Source organism: Mytilus californianus, unplaced genomic scaffold (genome assembly GCF_021869535.1).
Source record: "Mytilus californianus isolate M0D057914Y unplaced genomic scaffold, xbMytCali1.0.p SCAF_3, whole genome shotgun sequence".
Taxonomy (NCBI): Eukaryota; Metazoa; Mollusca; class Bivalvia; order Mytilida; family Mytilidae; genus Mytilus; species Mytilus californianus.
In genome coordinates, this window is record NW_026262679.1 from 36,772,080 (window position 1) to 36,794,223 (window position 22,144).

The window sequence follows — 22,144 nt, forward strand, 5'->3', positions numbered from 1 at the left end:
GAGGGAAGGCGTACCCGAACATTCCTTTCCAAGATAGGCTCATTGCGTCTACCGCAAAAGATTTTGGATCTGGAACCGGAGACACAAATGTTAGAAGTTTGTGATTGAGACTGGTCGCAAACAGATCTATCTGAAGTGACCCCCAATGAAGAGTCACAGCTTTGAAAACTACTTGAAGTAGTTCCATCTCCGTGTTTACTGGAGCAAGGGATCTGGATAGAGTGTCGGCTAGAATATTGAGGTGCCCCGCAATATGTCTCACCACTAGATGAACCTGGAGTTGAAAAGAAGGAGAATGTCTCTGGCTATCTGATAAAGAGAAGGTGAATGAGTTCCTCCCTGATTCTTGAGATAAGCTACAACTGTTGTGCTGTCCGTGGCCAGAATGACAGACTGATTCTTTACAGACATTTGGAAATGATTCAGTGCAAACAGAACTGCTTTCATTTCCAATACATTGATATGCTCTTCCAAAAGATCTGGATTCCAGACTCACGAGATTGTAAACCCCTCCAGATATGCTCCCGAACCGAGGGTGGAGGCATCTGTGAATAATGTTAGACTGGGAACTTGAGGGGACAGACATAGGCTCCTCATTACATTTCCCCGTACTAACCACCATTGAAGATGTGGAAATAAAGGCTGAGTGATTGGAATCAATGCTTCCCATTCTTGTGAAGCTGGAATCCATAACTTGTGCAGATAAAACTGAAGCGGACGAATGTGAAGTCGTCCCAATGGAATTACATCTGCCAGAGAGTTCAATAGACCCAGAAGTTGAAAGAATTGACGTGCTGTGACTGATTGAACCGTCAGGAATAAATGTATTTTCTGACATAGTTTTGTAAATTTTTTCTCTGGTGGGAGGACTAGGCCTACACTGGTTAGGAAATGTTCTCCCCGGAAAACAAAGTCTTGAGAAGGAATTATCTCTGACTTTTTCCAAGAGATTAGGAAGCCTAGGGACAGAAAACAATTGATGACCAAATCTGTCTGAACCCTCAATTTGATTGGGCAAAATTCCTTGAGAAGGGAATTGTCCAGGTAGGAATGAATCTGAATAGACAGGGAATGTAGATGAGCTATAGCTGCCTGCATGATTTTGATAAAAGCCAAAGGGGCTGTAGACAGGCCAAAAGGGAGAGCCTTGAACTGGAAAACTTTGTTGTTCCAAACGAAGCGAAGGTATTTCCTGTAAGTATTGGAAATGGGAATGTGGAAATAAGCATCCGAAAGATCCAGAGAAGTAGTCCACATTCCTGGAAGGATTGAAGCCCTGATTGATCTGTTGGTTTCCATTTTGAAATGGGGAACAATAAGAAAGTTGTTCAGAATAGATAGGTCTATGACCGGCCTCATTCCTCCAGTCTTCTTTGGAACCAGAAAAAGACGGGAATAAAATCCCGGAGACAGAGTTAAGAGCGACACCTCCTCTATTGCAGATTTTTGTAACATTGGGTCCACTTCTACTGATAGAAGTTGATACTTGACTGGGTCTTGAGTATGAGACAAACTTATCGGAGCTGCAGACAGAGGAGGTGGGTTCTTGAACTGAAGTGTTAACCCCCCTCGAATTATTGACAGCACATAACAGTCTGAGGTAATTTTCTTCCACTGATTTAGGAAAAAACTTAACCTCCCCCCTACTGGTATTGATTTTTGAGGAACTTGTAAATTTTCCCCTTGGGAAGCTGTCAATAACGTACGAGGGGGAAAGAACCTAGGTACTAGACCCAGGTTTCTTGGGACCCTTAAAACCTCCAGAAGGCTTACCTGAGCTTTTTCCGGAGTTATGGGGTTTGTTCTGCGGTTTGCCGTAGTTATTCTTCCTTTTCTTAGCAGAAGAAGGAGGACCACCTGAAGCAGAAGTACTAGTAAAACTAGATGTAGCATTAACCGACCTCTTGCCATTAGTAACTTGTACACTAACTTTGACTGGAGGAGGGTTTTTGCTGAGTTCCTCTTGAAACCGCTGTAAGGGTAAACCAAACATCTTGTCAGTAAGTGGAGATTTCAGTAAAGAATCTTTCAAAGGCTCAGCAACAGAAATGTTTTCAAGAAACTCTGCTCTTTTAGATAGGGTGCAATTAGCAATAGAACCCATTTAAAGCAACTGAGATGAACCTAGAGCTTTATCCAGTTGAAGTAAGAAGGATCGTACTTCTGCTGGAACAACAGAATCTTCGCTGTTAAGCAAATGTCCGGTTGCAGCTAGAAAATGTTCGGCTGTGCCAAGAACTTGAGAAGCACTACGAAGGAGATTCTCAGTCTTTGACCAAACAGGTTGAGTGAGACGAAGACCATCTACTGGCTTTTTTCCCAATAAAGATGACATAGATTTGTCACAACTGGGAACAAGTCTACCCAGTGAAGAATCAAAGATATCAAAATCCTTGTACTTAACCTGATCAGAAAAGGATGACATTCCAAATCCAGAGATATTGTTATTAGCAACCTTTTCACTAGCAGAATTAGCGATACCTTCATTAATAAATTGTAAAGCAAATGCCATATAGCCAGATTCAGGAAAAGAATTGTGAGAAGTCACAGTATCCTGAGAAATACCACAGGAAGCTTCAAAAGTTGAAGAAGGTTTCTTCGGCTTGGAAGGAGAGGCAAAAGGGATATGTGCTTCATCCCTCATCAAGGTATACACCTTATCCCTAAGATCCTTCAAGGATGGAGGATCCCCAGACTCCTTGGTGGGAGGTTGTTGAGCTGACTTAGAAGAAGGCTCAGGGGCCGTCTTCGATACCTTGGGAGAAGAAGAACTTTCAACATCCTCATCAGTGAGGAAAGCCCTTTCATGACTCCCAGGGGAAACAGAAAGCTCGTCATCCTCCCTCTCATCATATTCTACAGACTTAGCTGGAGAAGGTTGATGAGTAGAAACTCTATTCTCCAGTAGAGACATACGACTGGATAGAGTACTAAATTCAGCCTTGAAAGACTCACCAAAGTCCAAAAGTAACTTCTGAAAACCATCCAAAGATGATGCATGATCAGAACCCTGAGTACCATGAGAAGAGCTAGAAGATTGAGCTCGAGAGTCAGGTACGGTGGTAGAAGGAGCTACTGCAGGAGTCAAAGATACTGCTACGGGTGGAGCAGGAGCTAAAGGTGGTGCATTAGCTACCCCAGAAGGGGGACCATAGAAATTGTCCCTATAAGGCCAAAAACCAGGTTGGTTTGGCATAAACCCACCATAAGGGTAAGACTGTGGCCAAGGTGGCTGAGACCATGAGGGTAAAGGTTGTGTGCCCGAGTTGGGAAGCATATACCCACAATAGGATAATGGGGGTCTAGAACCTGGCAAGTTCAAGCCCATAGCTGTACCTGGGACAGAACTAATAGTACCCGATGCATTAACAGGCCTAGATAAAGTATGAGTCACCGAAGTTGACGTAGGTACCCCCCAAAATGCATGGCCGAACCTTGTGAAAGGGTCGGATAGGTAGCATTACCAGACACCGTTGTCGAAACTCCGGTCAATGTACTGGTAGTTTTTGGGGGGGGGGGGGGACTTAAAGGTAGTGACCCATCTAGGAGATAGTCCGAACCAGGAATATTTACGTACGGACTATTCAAATTAAAGTCCATAAAAAATTTACTTTAGTAAAAAAAAACACAAATAATTTGTTTAGAAATTCAAACTAAACAAGGGAATAAATTTCCAATAATATACACAATATATGAAAAGCAATTAAGCTATTCAAAAAACTTTACAAACAACTAAACACTGCTCTGTTGAATCTGTAATAATTTGCACGTGTGACCGATGTCGCAGATGGAAATTGAATGGGAGAATATGGGCAAACAGGGGTATATGTCCGGACCAGTGAGAGTACGTTTATTTTTAGTCGGTATTTTCCATCTGACCTATGACGCAATTGGGGTTACACTCAGAATTTATGATGGTAACGTATTTATAGCTATAAAATTGATCATATACAAGCAATTCATTATTGCAAAAACCCCTACTATTCAATTTTGTTGAACTCAAACAACGTTTAATTTTGGACCCTTTGGACCTTGATGTGGACCAATTTAAAAAATGGGTCCAAAATCCAAAATCTAAGTACATTATTATATTCAGCATATTGAAATCAATCAAAGTTTAGTTTTGCACCCTAATTTGGACCCACTTGAAAACACGACCCAAAATCAAAATTCTAAATACACGGTATGATTAAGCATATCAAAGAACTCCAATATTTCAAGATTATCAAACTCCCATTGAAATAAGTCAGAAATAAGCAATTCAAACAAAATTTTAAAAATTGCTTGTTTTGTACCCCTTTTTTGCCCTAAATTCCTAACGTGATACGGCCATAACTCCCAAATTCAATCCAACGTACCTTCCTTTTGTGGTATGGAACCTTGTGGTACAATTTCATACAAATTCACACACTTGTACTCAAGTTATTGTCCGGAAACTAGAAAAATGTTTGCTTTTGGCCCCTTTCTGTCCCAAAATTCTTAAAGGATTAGGACCATAACCCACAAAATCAATTTCAACCTTCTTTTTGTAGTACAATTTCATATAGACCCATACACTTATACTCAAGTTACTGTCTGGAAACCAAATGTCTTCGGACGACAAACGACGACATCTCCATACCATTATACAGCCGCAAATTTTTTTTCAGACCAAGTGTAAGATAGTGTACATTTGTTCTTGTTATCAAGATTTACTTCTTGACAGATTTAGTTTTCTTTTTGTCATGTATTTTATAGCTTACTATACTGATGGGTTTTCCTGATTGTTGACCTATAATTGTTTACATCCTCCTCATTTCATGTCTAGTGGATAGTTGTTTAATTGGTACGTATACTTCATCTCTTTATTATTATATAGAGGCTTAAAGGAGCCTGAATCGGTCAACTTGATAACTTTGATTAAGCAGATATATAATAACCGTAACAAGTGACTTTTAAAGAATATCAAATCAGACTAGACTGATTTTACTTCAATTTGTACAAATGTCTGTACCACGTCCGGAATTTAACAGTTGTTTTCCATTCGTTCCATTGGTTGATATAGTCTAACGTTTGATTTTGTCAGGTTTTGGACTCACCCCTTTTTGAATTTAGCGTGGAGTTCGGTTTTACCAATATTTGTTAAATTTTGATCAGAAAAATACACAAGATACTGCAGATAAAAGCTCAGTTTGTTTAAAATACTGCATAGTTTGCATGGTATCTACCATCAAAATGTGAAGAATGCTACTCGGATGTATTACATCGTTATATTTATCTGCTTTGAGTTTTGAAATGGACACACTAACTTCAAAAACATTATTTTCTTACGATAAAGAATAGTCATCAACACCCTGAAATGGTCACTTTATATATCATGGCTTCTTTGGTTTCACTGCATGGAAGTCTGCCACATCCTATATTATGTTGTCCAGATAAGTTGAAATCAAGAGAATATGGATACAATATTCCAATATCATTCGTATGGAAATATGTAAGTAAATGTCCATAATTACTTAAGAAATGAATTGTATGCGTATCTACATCAGCCAAAACAACATTGTCTTTTGGTGTTGTCACTATGTCAACCGGTTTAAATCCCGACATTACACTAATATTAGGATCTCCTTTGTACTTATTTATAATATTACCTTCCTTTCCAAGTGTAACAACGCTGCCTTTAAAACCACTTGGTTTATAGTCTATTACATGTATGTTTCCATTCCTTGTATCAGTTATTTTCCTTGGATAAGTAAACAAAGGTCGATTTTCTTGATCTAGTTCGTACACCGTCTCTTCTTGCCCATTAGCGTTCATTACTAACAAAGCTTTTCTTCCTGTTTTCTTTCTTTTGCCTCCAATTATGACTTTATCTTCACTGGTAACATGGATAGCAGACGGAGAAAATTGTTGTACTTCATATATAGAGTCGGTCAGCTTTCCAGTAATGCAACAGATTTGTTGTAATCTGGATTTTCCGGTAGCTAGGAGAAGATTATTGGATGCAGTGAGTGCAATACCATAAATTGGAAAGTTAAATTGAAATAATATGTTCAATTTATCACCTTCTGGTTTCACTTTCTGCAGAATTTGATATTTGTTATCAGCTATCCACAGTGAATCGGTACATGGAAATAAATAACCAACTCTGCAAAGTTCAGTCTGGTATTCTTTATTAATATTCAAATCAACAGTTGGGTAATCAAACCAGTTTTCATTACTTTCTAATTTACCAAAATGTGACAAAGAAATATCGCCTGGAATAAAGTTTGCTAAAACGTCGAAAGTAGATTTTGTTTTTTCTTTTCCTACATACATTTGTCTGTCAATTCCACAAACATTGTGAAAGAAATCAGCAATATCAGCTGTATAAAGGCAGTCCTCCAGTTCATTGTATTTTCCTTCAAATTGTTTTATATTTCTTGATAAAGCATCAATATTTTCTCCAATACTAATTGAAATTTCCTTGTGGCTCGTGTCTAGTTTACTTCTACAGATGTTAGCATATTCTTTAACAGCATTTATCAAAGCTTTTTCTTGAGTATCAATTTCTTCTTTCAAATTGCAGTAAATTGAGTTTTCTGAAATTTGTTTTTGTTTTTCTTCGTGCATTTTAGTTACTGCTTTAGTTATATCATTTTGCAGTATACTTTGTCCTTTCTTCAATCTGTTAATTTCAGTATGATACATCTCATTGATTTCAATTAGTTCATGTCCCTTGTGACATCTCACTATGCACCTTGGACAAACAAGATTTTCACATGTCTTACAGAAAAGACAATATGAATGTTCCGAATGTTCTTGACACTTTATATTTAAAAAATCAGATTCTGTAAATTCCAATGGTCCCTTCTTATGTATATCTACTATTTTATGGTCTTTTCCTCTTTTTATTTTCTTATGTATTTTGTCTTTACATTCATCACATATTATTAGCCCACAGTCCAAGCATTTCCATTTGACTACTTTCTTAGTATCGCAGAATTCACACTTGACGTGTTTTGTAAGTTCCTCACTTTTTCCATATACAGCAGAATGTGCCATTACAAAGTATTTAGATATATTCCTCTTTCATTTCTATATATAAGGTGACTTTACCCTAGGCCTGTTCTGATAACTTTGATTTAATCGATAATTAATTGAATATATAACATTGATATTTAAATTATTTCACAATACAAGACATTTAAACTGTAAAATTTACTAACTGATGATCATATTTTAAATATGCATTGTATATCCACATTCATTATGGGGTATTTTTTCAACAATACATATCCCTGCATTCCAAGTTTCCTATACAAATAAAACTGAATATAAATGCAAATGTATTACCTATAACTTAAGTCAACCAGAATCAGCTTAGGATTGCTGCTTTATTTTAGATTTCAACATTATCATGTAATATAGAACACAAGGTAAAAGTTGAATATTGATCTTCTTATAAATGGCTGATACTTTTATACCTATTTTTAGAAAAGTGGCGATATAGTCCTGGTTCATAATTTTGTTATGTAACAGTGATTTATCCAGACAGTTCTTATTAATGTACTACAATGACATTACTTGTTTGGGAGAAACAAACGTTTTTCGTAGGAGTCTAAAGGAAGGACGAAAGATACCAGACGGACATTCAAACTCGTAAATCGAAAATAAACTGACAACGCCATGGCTAAAAAAGAAAAAGACAAACCGACGAACAATAGTACACAAAACACAACATAGAAAACTAAAGACTAAACACGAACCCCACCAAAAACTGGGGGTGATCTCAGGTGCTCCAGAAGGGAAAGCAGATCCTACTCCACATGTGGCCCCCGTCGTGTAAAAGAGGTGGTAGAGGGAATTCATCCAATTTATAATGATATACTTACAGAAATGTAATGATGATGGTAGACCAATGCGTCAGTGATCAAGACTTACCCACTATCATTGAGGACAACATGTTGATTCTTTTTGGCCTGATGCTGTGAATATGTTGCTGTCTCAGTGACATATACCCCACATTTAAAATAAGATTGTTTTAGTCAAATACGGATTTTCATTCAAATTGATATATTTTCAATCAATATCTACTCTTAAAACAATGAAATGATTTCAGCCGACGTGAAGTTATATCATTTCTCTTCTATGTAATGTAGTTGTGCATTTCATTGGTTTCTACATTTAGATTTCCTAAGATGGGGTTTATCAAGGGGCCAAATGATATTTAACATGGACTGTTGTACTTACTGAAATGGTGATGCAATAACAGCAGTCGGAGTAGCAGCGATCCCCTATCTCATTTTCCCTTTATATTTGTATACAACTGAAACTGTATGTGATCATATTTTGGTATTGATGTGTAATATTTCAATTTCTACTCCTATGAACAAATAGGTCGAAGGTTGTAAAACTTTGAGGGATGATGATTTAGTGACCCTGTGCAAAGAACTCTCTTTTTGATCTTTCAGTGGTAAGCATTGCGACAACTTGTACCACATAGGTCTCATTGAAACATTATATTCTTTCAAACTACCATTACATGGCTAGTCTCAATCAAACTTGCCAGAATTATAAAAATGTATCATTTTGTTCCTATTTTAATAAAGAACATGAATAGGTAAAATCTTGTCAAATTTTATATCAAATGCAGATTGGAAGATGTCTGACAAAGAATCCAGTTTTTATACTGATTAAATAACATGAATGACGGGAATGATATCCATATGTTCTAATTGTACTCTGATAAACAATATTGTCATAAATCTTGACAAGTTTGCTATGTTGTTGATAAATATCCCGTCGTGTAACTATGGAAATACAATTATTTGAACAATAGCCTGCTGTACAACGGTCACAACTGTATTATCATAACAATTTTAATCATTAAAACTATCACTGTAATTATTGGCATTTCAATGGAATGTGATCCTTCTGCAAATTTCGGGATTGGCAAAGAGAGGCGAAATATTCCAAACGGACATTCAAACTCGAAAATAAATTGACAGCGCCATGGCAAAAAAAATGAAAAAGACCAAAAGACAAAACAACAGTATACAAAACACAACATAGAAAACTAAAGACTGAGCAACACGAACCCAACCAAAATCATGGGGTGATCTCGGAAAGGTTAAGTAGACCCTGCTCTACATGTGTCACCCGTTGTGTTGCAATATACTAGATGGAGAAAAGCATCACAAAGTATGAAATGCTCATATGAAGCTTAATACGAAATTAAAGGAAGCTCTTATTCTCAGTTGAAGGTTCTCGTGAAAATTGAGAGGAAAATTTCCTACATTATAAAAATAAGGAGATGTGTTATGACTCCCATTTGCGACAGCTATTCACCAGAGTTCAAACGAGAGAGAAAAAAGCAATTGTAGGCCACCGTACGACACAAAGTACCGATATCCGAGTCCTCGCAATTACTTATAGCTAGTTCAAAACCAATGCCAACTAATAGATAAAATATGTTTTCCCAGAGATAGCCATTATGTTTAAGAATAAAACAGGGAGCTGATGACCGATGGATGTGAAAATATATCACAATGTAAAACAAATTCACACGAAGCTTACTACTAAATTTTAGGACTATCTTAATTTAAGTTCCTGAGAAAACGGCGACGAAAATGCTATACATAGCCATTTTGTGTAAGCATGTGTAAGAATAAACAGAGAGTTAATGAGAAAATGATAGTTCATGAAAATGCATTACAAAGGATATCACGGTCACATGAAGTTTGATACAAATTTTCAAGAAGCCCTGATTCTTAGTTTCGGAGAAAAATATGATGAAAATTTAATACATGGCTATAATATGCAAGAATATATAAATATTTGGTTATCATGAAGTTGATGAATGATGGTTATGAAAACGAACAACACGGTACAGCACGCACACATGAAACTTGAAAATTTCAGGAAGCACTGATTTGTGAAAAATGTGATAAACATTTCATGAGAAGAACGGAAGGATAAACGGACGGAGGTACAGAATAATACCCCTCTTTTTACCTTTTGAGCTGGGATATAATTATATCACAGACAGTTTTATCAACAAATCAAAATAATTGAAAATTACAGTCAACTAATTTTGGGTGTGATTTATCATCTCGTACTGATCTAGTATGTGAAATTTGCAATAGACCCATGAGCTGGTCTATAATATTTGAGATAGGTCTATTCATTGTCTATCACAAATTTTAGATCTATAAAAATCGAGCCATATTAGGTCTGTAAAATAATGAATGACAAAATAATTTCGAACATTGTATTTAGACCTGATGTACACACCATCTAAATGTTTTATGTCTAAAATGCCGATCCTTTGATTCTATTTACATTCAATTTTATCTTTAAATAACATTCTGAATGCAAGGTAATTATTGTTAAACAATACATTGCAATGAATGCATATACACAATGCAAGCTTTGGACAAGATTACTTTACTGTTATGGGTACATATGTCTTTTGATGTAAAATACTTTTAATATCAATATCATTGTAGCAATAAGCAATTTGATCAATACCGAAAAAATGGAGTTCGCCTTAAATACAGAAATGAAAGTAGAATTTAGTATAACAATTTCTGTTGTAGATGGAAATAGTGAGAAATTTGCAACACATGTAAATTGTGAATTCTGTGATACTAAGAAAGAAGTTAAAGGAAATGATCATACTTTGGGGAAAATTATATGTGATGAATAAGACCAGACAAAATTCACAGTAAAATAAAAGGAGGAAAAGACCACGAAATAATAAACAAGAGGAGTAAAAATTAAATGTAGCATCTGATTTTGTGAATGAAAATTGAAAAAAATCATATTATTTTGAAAGGTTTTCAATAACGTTACTATATTTTACAATTTTAGGGTCAAACTTTGGTTCCTTTTATACCTGCTCCTTTGTAATTTTCATGTATAATGGAGGCAAAGTCATGTGTTCGTCGAACTAAATCTGTTGTTTTTTTAAATATATTTTGAATTCAATTAAGGCAACAGTTGTTAACCAATGTTCAAATCTCATAAATCAATTAAGAAGGAAAATCACAGTACCAAACAAAACCTGAGGGAATCGAAAAAAAAATCCAAAAAGGAGCGACACCGGGTGAGTCGACAGGGTAGGCATCTTTTGTCAAAAGTTCTTAGGCAAACATTACTTTGGATATTTGAATATGAAGATGTAAAATTAAAGGTTAGAAAAAAAAAACTCGTCAAAGAAACCAAGCCTATAATTTTTGTTCATAACGTAGCTTAATCATATCTGCCATACAACGTTATAAGCAATTATAGGTCACCGTGCAGCTTCAACAATGAGAAAAAACCATACCATATAGTCGGCTATAAACGGCCACGACATGAAAAAATGTGAAACAATTCAAAAGAGAAAACTAACGGCCTAACTTATAACAATACAATTTACAAAAAACATATATGATAGACATGAACTAACGACAACCACTGAATTACAAACTCACTGAGGCCTGATGAACAAAAATTGAAAAACAAATATTAGGTACATGTAAATGTGACATTATTCAAACGGAAAGAGTATAAATCAAACAACTGAATCTTATCGCATGGCTTTTAATATTGAGCATATACTCACATCCTATCAAGAGCTTACTAATATCCTTTACAGTCAAGTGATAAAGATAATATAGGCAATTCTAAAAGTTAACACTAAATCTTACACACATACATAAAAAAGACATATATGCTCACTATTTTGACTTTTTACCATTTTTGTCAGGAGGTACTCAATTGGACGAAAACTCCAATTTTGAAAAAAAAATGAAGTTTGCTATTGACCACTTTGGACTTAATGATAAACCAAACTGTTCAAGTAATTAAGTTGTAGGCAAATATTGAGGAATGCCTTTTTTTATTCAAAAAGGACCAAAGGGGGCTTCAAATACGATGTGTTGCGTCATAATTATATGTCTTTCATTTAAATGACAAAAATCTGATTTTACTTCAATTTGTACTTGAAAGCAACGGAGTTGTAAAAGGGTTTGGCTATACTTTTGACCCTCTTCAATTATATATCTGCCTTTCAATGTGTGTAAGGTTTTGGATTTCCAAACATTTTGGCTTTGGGCATCAAACAGAGACATTTATTGCAGAAATGTACACCAGATGCAGTAAAAAATCAATTTTATAAAAGAACATATCATTTTCCTTCAATTTTTACATGAAAATGACAAAATTGGTATCAATCCTATCATAAGGCTTTTCTACCTCAGGAATAGATTACCTTAGCTATATTTGGCTAAACCTTTAGGAATTTCTGGTCTTCAATGCTCTTCAACTTCGTACTTTATTTGGCCTTTAGCATTTTTTGATTCGAGCGTCACTGATGAGTCTTTTCTAGACGAAACGCGCGTCTGGCGCAAATATAAAATTCAATCCTGGTATCTATGATGAGTTTATTGGTACATTTTCTAAATTTGCCCCTGCCAATCCCTTAATATTTGTGATTGAATATCAATTTCTGCAATTATTTTGACAATATTTTGTCAAATTTTATCAAAACAATAGACCAAAGTTCAGGTACTAGACATTACAAGTAACAGCTCACTATGTTTAAAACACAGAAAAGTCACTACCATCAAAGTGTTAAAAAGCTGCTCTAACGTACTAGTATTACATTATTCTGTGTTTTTATCTGTTATGTGTTTTACATATGGGACACACTAACTTCAAAACATGATTTCTTACTATTTAGAATAGTCATCAATACCCTGAAATGGTCACTTTATATATCATGGCTTCTTTGGTTTCACTGCCTGGAAGTCTGCCACATCCTATGTTAAGTTGTCCAGATGAGGTAAAATCAAGAGAATATGGATAAAGTATTCCTATTTCATTAGTATGGAAATATGCGAGTAAATGTCCAGAATTACTTAAGAAATGAATTGTATGCGTATCTACATCAGCCAAAACAACATTGTCTTTTGGTGTTGTCACTATGTCAACCGGTTTAAATCCCGACATTACACTAATATTAGGATCTCCTTTGTACTTATGTATAAAAGTACCTTCCTTTCCAAGTGTAACAACGCTGCCTTTAAAACCACTTGATTTGTAGTCTATTACATGTATGTTTCCATTCCTTGTATCAGTTATTTTCCTTGGATAAGTAAACAAAGGTCGATTTTCTTGATCTAGTTCGTACACAGTCTCTTCTTGCCCATTAGCGTTCATTACTAACAAAGCTTTTCTTCCTGTTTTCTTTCTTTTGCCTCCAATTATGACTTTATCTTCACTGGTAACATGGATAGCAGAAGGGGGAAATTGTTGTACTTCATATATAGAGTCGGTCAGCTTTCCAGTAATGCAACAGATTTGTTGTAATCTGGATTTTCCGGTAGCTAGGAGAAGATTATTGGATGCAGTGAGTGCCATACCATAAATTGGAAAGATAAATTGAAATAATATGTTCAATTTATCACCTTCTGGTTTCACTTTCTGCAGAATTTCATATTTGTTATCAGCTATCCACAGTGAATCGGTACATGGAAATAAATAACCAACTCTGCAAAGTTCAGTTTGGTATTCTTTATTAATATTCAAATCAACAGTTGGGTAATCATACCAGTTTTCATTACTTTCTAATTTACCAAAATGTGACAAAGAAATATCGTCTGGAATAAAGTTTGCTAAAACGTCGAAAGTAGATTTTGTTTTTTTCTTTTCCTACATACATTTTTCTGTCAATTCCACAAACATTATGAAAGAAATCAACAATATTAGCTGTATAAAGGCAGTCCTCCAGTTCATTGTATTTTCCTTCAAATTGTTTTATATTTCTTGATAAAGCATCAATATTTTCTCCAATACTAATTGAAATTTCATTAAATTAATAATTTCTTGGTGTTTGAATATTGCTACAAGTGGTTTACAGATGGATGTGTATGGCAGTTGAGGTTTATTTCTCATAAGGTAATGATTGAAGTTTTTAAATGACGGGAAAGGGGATGAAATTCATTTTTCTTGACATTGTTAAACTGTTAGCATTTAGAAATTATTATTGATAATTTAGCAATTTTAGGAATGAATGATGTAGATGAAATGAATTGCAGAATAAAATTGTATCTAAGTTAAAAGGATAATAGAATTATATTATTATGAACTGAACATTTTAATTTTTTTTTGCAAGATAGGATAATAATATGGAACAAAATTGTGGCATGCTATTGCGCATGAATTGGTAATTTTGGTTTATGGGATTGTAATTTTAATTGGTTGGGATGTTATTTAATTAGATTTGTGAATTTGTGGTTAGAATTGTTCTGAAAGTGATCGATATCAAAAGGTGACAATAATGTTGTGTGTTGAGTGGAATATCATTAAATTGTGGTTTAAGTTATTTCACTTTGAACAGAAATGTCAATATGGAGGAAATTGTTTTTAAGATGATGTGGGAAATGTTGAAATAATTATTGAAGTGGATTAGTATATTTGAATGAGAATGCTGATAATTTGATAATTTTGGTTATTCATCTTTTTACCTATTTAAAGTGCAGTAGACAATTGATATGATGTTATGGAGGAGGTTATTTTTCATTGTTTATTTGTTTTAAGAACGACTTTGATTGTTATAATGTTATTTTGAATTATTCATATTTATCTGATAAATTTGTATGGAACAAAATTTATGTGATTCTATTTAGGGGGAAGGGGGGTTACTGCAATGCATATCATTATCATTGAATGTCTAAATTAGTATTTGTTGGGTATATAGACGATGCAATGAAAATATGTGTTAGGATGCATTAAATGTAGATGCATTGGCTAAAACTTAAGTTGTGTTTTAGAATTGAAATGTTTATGCTCATAGAGGTTTAAAAGTTATGGACAGAACATTACAAGAATTGCATTTTGTGTGGGCAAATGTAACTGATTGGAATTTCATAATAGGTTTTGTAGATTTAGTCAGGAACTTTGTATTACTGGTAACTCTTTAACAATCTTAAAATAAAACAATGCATAAACAATAATCACTAAAATTAATATATCTGACTCAGCAAAATTCTTAGTAACATTTAAAGATAAAATGACAGCTTCTCATTTGCATATCACCTCAAAGATAAGACATAAATTACAAGCTAAAACAATGTAAGGGAGGTAACTCTTAATGAAAAAAAAACAAAAAACAAACAAATGAAATTGATCATATACAAGCAATTCAGCATTGCAAAAACCCCTACCATTCAGTTTTTGTTGAACTCAAACAACGTTTAATTTTGGACCCTTTGGACCTTGATGTGGACCAATTTAAAAAATTGGTCCAAAATCCAAAATCTAAATACATTATTATATTCAGCATATTGGAATCAATCAAAGTTTAGTTTTGCACCCTAATTTGAACCCACTTGAAAACACGACCCAAAATCAAAATTCTAAATACACGGTATGATTAAGCATATCAAAGAACTCCAATATTTCAAGATTATCTAACCCCCATTGAAAGAAGTCAGAAATAAGCAATTCAAACAAAGTTTTAAAAATTGCTTGTTTTGTACCCTTTTTTGGCCCTAAATTCCTAACGGGATACGGCCATAACCCCCAAATTCAATCCAACCTTCCTTTTGTGGTATGGAACCTTGTGGTACAATTTCATACAAATTCATACACTTGTACTCAAGTTATTGTCCGGAAACTAGAAAAATGTTTGCTTTTGGCCCCTTTCTGTCCCAAAATTCTTAAAGGATTAGGACCATAACCCACAAAATCAATCTCAACCTTCTTTTTGTGGTATGGAACCTTGTAGTACAATTTCATAGAGACCCATACACTTATACTCAAGTTATTGTCTGGAAACCAAATGCCTTCGATCGACGACAACTCCATACCATTATACAGCCGTAAATTTTTGCGGGCGTATAATAAGGCAGACCAAGTGTAAGATAGTGTACATTTGTTCTTGTTATCAAGATTTACTTCTTGACAGATTTAGTTTTCTTTTTGTCATGTATTTTATAGCTTACTATACTGATGGGTTTTGCTGTTTGTTGACCTATAACTGTTTACATCCCCCTCATTTCATGTCTAGTGGATAGTTGTTTAATTGGTACGTATACCACATCTCTTTATTATTATATAGAGGCTTAAAGGAGCCTGAATCGGTCAACTTTATAACTTTGATTAAGCAGATATATAATAACCGTAACAAGTGACTTTTAAAGAATATCAAATCAGACTAGACTGATTTTACTTCAATTTGTACAAATGTCTGTACCACGTCCGGAATGTAACAGTTGTTTTCCATTCGTTCCGTTGGTTGATATAGTCTAACGTTTGATTTTGTCAGATTTTACGGACTTTCCCCTTTTTGAATTTAGCGTGGAGTTCGGTTTTACCAATATTTGTTAAATTTGATCAGAAAAATACACAAGATACTGCAGATAAAAGCTCAGTTTGTTTAAAATACTGCATAGTTTTCAGTTTCATGGTATCTACCATCAAAATGTGAAGAATGCTACTCGGATGTATTACATCGTTATATTTATCTGCTTTGAGTTTTGAAAGGGACACACTAAATTCAAAAACATTATTTATTACGATAAAGAATAGTCATCAACACCCTGAAATGGTCATTTTATATATCATTGCTTCTTTGGTTTCACTGCCTGGAAGTCTGCCACATCCTATATTGAGTTGTCCAGATGAGTTGAAATCAAGAGAATATGGATACAGTATTCCAATATCATTCGTATGGAGATATGTAAGTAAATGTCCATAATTACTTAAGAAATGAATTGTATGTGTATCCACGTCAGCCAGAACAACATTGTCTTTTGGGGTTGTTACTATGGCAACCGGTTTAAATCTCGACTTTACACTAATATTAGGATCTCCTTTGTACTTATGTATAATATTACCTTCCGATCCAAGAGTCACAACACTGCCTCTAAATCCACTTGGTTTATAATCTATTACATGTATGTTTCCATTCCTTGTATCAGTTATTTTCCTTGGATAAGTAAACAAAGGTTGATTTTGTTGATCTAGTTCATACGTAGTCTCTAGGTCTCCATTAACATTCAGCACTAACACAGCTCTTCTTCCTGTTCTCGTACGTTTGCCTCCAATTATAATCTTGTCTTCAGTGGTTACATGGATGGCTGAAGGGGAAAATTCTTGTACTTGATATATAGAGTCGGTCAATTTTCCAGTAACGCCACAAATTTGGAGAAGTTTGGATTTTCCAGTAGCGAGGAGAAGATTATTTGATGCAGTTACAGCTATGCCATATATTGGAGTGTGTACTTTAAATGCAAGTAATATGTTCAATGTATTACCTTCTGGTTTTAATTTCTGTAGAATTTGATATTTGTTATCAGCTATCCACAGTGAATCAGTACATGAAAATAAATAACCCACTCGGCAAAGTTCAGTCTGATATTTCTTATTAATATTCAAATTAACAGTTGGGTAATCAAACCAGTTTTCATTACTTTTAAATTCACCAAAATGTGACAACGAAATCTCGCCTGGAATAAAATTTGATGTAAAGTTAAAAGTAGATTTGGTTTTTTCTATTTCTACATACATTTTTTTGTCAATTCTACCAACACTTTGGAAGAATGCAGCAACATCAGCAGTTGTTATGCTGTCCTCCAGTTCATTGTATTTTCCTTCAAATTGATTTATATTTCTTGAAATAGCATCAATGTTTTCTTCGATATTTTTAGAAATTTCCTTGTGGTTCTTTTTCAGTTTCTTTCTACATATTTTAGCATATTCTTTAACTGCATTTATCAAAGCGTTCTCTTGCGTATTTATATCCTTATTCACTTTGCAGTACAAGGAGTTTTCTGAAATTTGTTTTTGTTTTTCTTCGTGCATTTTAGTAGCAGCTTTAGCTATATCACTTTGCAGAATACTTTGTCCTTTCTTCAATCTGTTAATTTCAGTATGAAACATCTCATTGATTTCAATTAAAACATGTCCCTTGTGACATCTCACTATGCACCTTAGACAAACAAGATTTTCACATGTCTTACAGAAATGAGAATATAACTGTTCAGAATGATATTGACACTTTGTATTTACGAAATCAGTCTCTGGAAAATTTACTTGTTTATCCTCTTTTATCTCTACTATTTCATGGTATTTTCCTCTTCTAATTTTTTTGTGGATTTTGTCTTTACATTCATTACATATAATTTTCCCACAGTCTAAGCATTTCCATTTAACTTCTTTCTTAGTATCACAGAATTCACAATTTACATGTGTTGCAAATTTCTCGCTATTTCCATCTACAGCAGATTGTGCCATTGCAAAGTTTTCAAATAAATTCTACTTTCATTTCTGTATTTAAAGCAACTTCCCTTTTTTGATATTGATCAAATTGATAATTGCTACACTGATATCATTGATATTTAGAGTATTCTACATAAAAAAACATGTAACCATAACAGTTATGTAACAGACAATCTGATCGAGAGTATACATTATATATACGCATTCATTGCAAAGTATTATTTAACAATAATTAACTGGCATTTAAAATATCAATTAGATTTAAAACTGAAGGTAAATAGAAATGTAATACCTATTACTAAGTCAACTGAATCAAAAGATCAGCATTTTAGACATTAAAAAATTAGATATTGTGTACATAAGGTCTAAATACACGCATCTAAAAGATTGTCTTACAGAGCTTGTATGGTCTGATCTTCGTAGATCTGAAATTCGTAATAGACAATGCTAGTACCAACTCAAATATAATAGACTCTAGCTCCTGGGTCTATTGAAAATTTCACATACTGGATCAGTATGAGCTGATAAATCAATACAAGGTTATGGACTTGATCTGGAAATTTGCTGCGACTTAATTATAAATGTTTCTCTACACCTAATGCAGTTCATTCAAAATTCTGACCCAATTACAATTTGTTTAATCAAATCAAATTGTTCAACTCGTCAGAAATTTTAACCAACTGCTCAGGAGAAAGTGCAAAGTGCTAAAATAAAGCATACTTATGAACCCACACGACTTGAAGTCCACTGTATTGCTGCTTTCAAGCGTTGCTTAAAACTTCTATGCAGATATTTATTGGGATGAGTCATTGAAAGGTGAGGTAGTTACTTTGGAATTGCTATAAAAGAGTCCAACTTAAAGTTTTATACAATTCCTTTTGAAACATTGTCTATATTTAAAAAAAAATAAGACATAAGTTTGAATTAAAACATGGAATATAAAATATACGTGAATGAACAATATGCTGTCAATAAGTTTCCATGTGAAAATAATCTACAATCATTGATCCCCCATTTTTGAAATATTGGTTCGATTGTCTTATCTCCCTTTAAAACTGCAGGCATACATAGTAAAGCTAAAAGTATATTTCACTGAGAATTTTAGATTTTAAATTAAATCACCCTTGAAGCATGTATCATTAAAAAAAAAATTCAAAAACTTAAATTGGGCTTTTATTTTAAGCAATTTAAAAATTACTTCCTAACCTTTCAAAAGATTCATTTTAATAAATATGTGTATAAAAATTTTCGGCAACAGTTTCAAAGTAGACATAAAGTGGAATCAGAATTTTGAATGAACTGCAATAGGTCGAGAGAAACCCTCACTATCAAGTCACTGTATCGAAATATCAAACATATGGAAAGAGACTGATACTGATCTTACCAATAGCTAAATTCACTCAGTCATTTTGTATACTCAAGTAACTAAGCTCTAAACATATGGTATAGTTACTAGTCCATTGTTGAGATCAATATGCTGACCTCTTAATTTCGTGGGTTTATAGTCTTGTTGGGTTCCGTCTCAGTTACATATACTCAATATTTGAGACAAGACTTTTAGGTCAAATTATGGCTTCTGATTCAAATTGAGATACATTGTATCTGCAAATCAGTCTTCTTTCAAGCCACTGAATTTCATCCGTTAGTCCGTTAACTTTTACAAAAATCTTCTATGAAATTACTGGGCAAAATTTAACCAAACTTGGCCACAATCATCATTGGGGTATCTAGTTAAAAAATGTGTCCGATGACCCCGCCTGCCAACCAAGATGGCCGACATAGCTAAAAATAAAACATAGGGATAAAATGCTAGTTTTGTCTATTATTTTGAAAACTGTTATAAATAAAGAAAATCTGACAGGGCAGAAAAGTTCAGATTGTTGAGATCTACCAATTGTTCATATACGTTAAAACTGTCAGACGACTTCTTATATGAGTTATTGCCCTTAAATGACAAATTATACCTTTTTTTTCATTTTTGCCTATTATTTTGAAAACTATAAAAGATAAAGAGAAACTTCAAATTCCAAAAATGACCAGCAAGACAAGTTCTACAAATAAGTCCACATTGTTGAAATCGTCAGTCGACTCCTTATTAGAGTTATTGCCCTTTTATGACGATTTTTACCATTGTTTTGCGTTAATGGCTTATATCTTAAAAATTATAATAGATAGATAGAAACTTGAATAAGCAAAAATGATCAGTAAGACAAGATCTACAATTAAGACAATGTGGAGGAAATCGTTCGTCGACTCTTTAATAGTTTTTTTGCCCTTTAATGACGATTTTCACCATTTTATTTGCGTTTTGCCTTATATGATAAAAATTGTAGTAAATAAATAGACGCTTTAAATAAAAAATGATCAGTTAGTCAAGATCTACTAACAGGTCAAATTTTGCCGATATAGTTAGTAGACTGTCACTCTTTATAATAGTGAGTGTCCTTTAATGAGGATTTTTTTTGCCGTCTTTTGTACTTTGAGCAAAAACTAAAAAAGATAGAGAGAAACTAAACAGATTAAATGATCAGCAATACCAGATCAACAAAACAGAGATTTTTGTCGTGAATGCTATTCTTGTCTACAATGTTGGAGAATGTTCTTTGTTGGATATGCACATAGACCAAGGTGAGCGACACAGGCTCTTTAGAACCTCTAGTTTATATTGTGATTGTGCATTAAAGTTTTGGTTTCATTTGTTCATTTAGATTTCCTAAGATGAGGTTTATCAAGTAACCAAATTGAATTTTAAAGTAGGACTGTTGTACTAGTTGAAAATATGAAGCAAGTACTGCAATGCTGATACCAATGAGCCCCATAGCCAATACATTTCCTCTATACCTTTATATAACTGTAAAGTTACCTGATCATATTATGGTTTTGGTGTGTCATTTTTCAAATTTCTACTCCTCTGAACCTAAAAGGTCAAATTTAATCAACCTTTGCAGGTAAATGGTTTGGTGAAAACATTTGCAAAGACTCCTAATTTTTGTTCATTAAATGCAATGAGTGTACCACATTGAATCATATCTTCTCTTTGAATCAAACTACAGATATCCTTATAAAAATATCTCATTTTGTTCCTTATGGGCCACAAAAAAAAAACATGAACAAGAAAAGTCAAAGTTTTAAATATCTTTTCTTTGTAAACTATATTTTAAAAAGTTTATACTGATAAGGTGGAAGCATTCCATTTAGATTTCCATTAAACTGTGAAATACATTTCATCTTCTCTAATAACTTCATGGCAGTCTTAACCTAACTTGTCAATATTAATAAATGAAAGGTTCCCTTATTCTTATTTTGCATTGATTGGACCAACAACAACAAACAAAATGCTGCCAGAGGCAGTTCTTGATTGTGATAGGTCAATTTCTAAATTTCTACTGACCTGAAACTACAAAGATTTCTATATAAAAATTCCTTTATCCATTATGAATAAATGACATACATGGCAGCAATGAAGCCAAAGATGTTCATTAAACCCTTGGGAAGTCACTCTTTTAATCTACACAAAACTTTGAAATATACAACTGCACATTTTATGAAGCTGATAGATCGAGTTTTTCCAATTTTCAATCAAGACTGTACATAATTATGTAGATATGACAGAGTCCATGTTTTACAATGAAAATTAAAAATCATTCTGATAAAAAAAAAATAAAGAGTGAACAACTACCCATAGTAAAAAACAATACTTTCATTCATTCCTATATACACCAGATTTTATATGAAATTTTTTGTGATAGAAAGACAGATTAACCACAGACAAACAGGAAAACTATGTCTTTGAACATATAATTGAGGGGAGAAAACACATTAGGCAAGATTGTGCCTATACTAAGATTCCTTGGTGACATATAACATGTATCCTTATCCATTACAAAGTGTTACTAAAGAAAAACTATAAAAG

The 22,144-nt window shown here is 33.7% G+C and overlaps 1 protein-coding gene across 1 annotated transcript; it reads right to left on the bottom strand.

Moving 5' to 3' along the window:
• Positions 1-4,949: 4,949 nt before the first annotated feature.
• Positions 4,950-18,407, bottom strand: LOC127734476 (uncharacterized). Its single transcript, XM_052244367.1, has 2 exons — positions 17,942-18,407; positions 4,950-6,718 (listed from the first exon to the last, which is right to left on the bottom strand). Exons 1-2 carry the CDS (start codon positions 18,244-18,246, stop codon positions 5,326-5,328), a joined length of 1,698 nt encoding a protein of 565 aa, XP_052100327.1. The 5' UTR covers positions 18,247-18,407; the 3' UTR covers positions 4,950-5,325.
• Between the last annotated feature and the right edge of the window lie 3,737 nt (positions 18,408-22,144).

Coding starts and splice junctions, on each gene's coding strand:
- LOC127734476 (XM_052244367.1), bottom strand. CDS start 18,246: ATGGCACAATCTGCTGTAGATGGAAATAGCGAGAAATTTGCAACACAT. Junction 6,719..17,941: donor GAAAATCTTGTTTGTCTAAG/GTGCATAGTGAG, acceptor TGTTTGTCCAAG/GTGCATAGTGAGATGTCACA.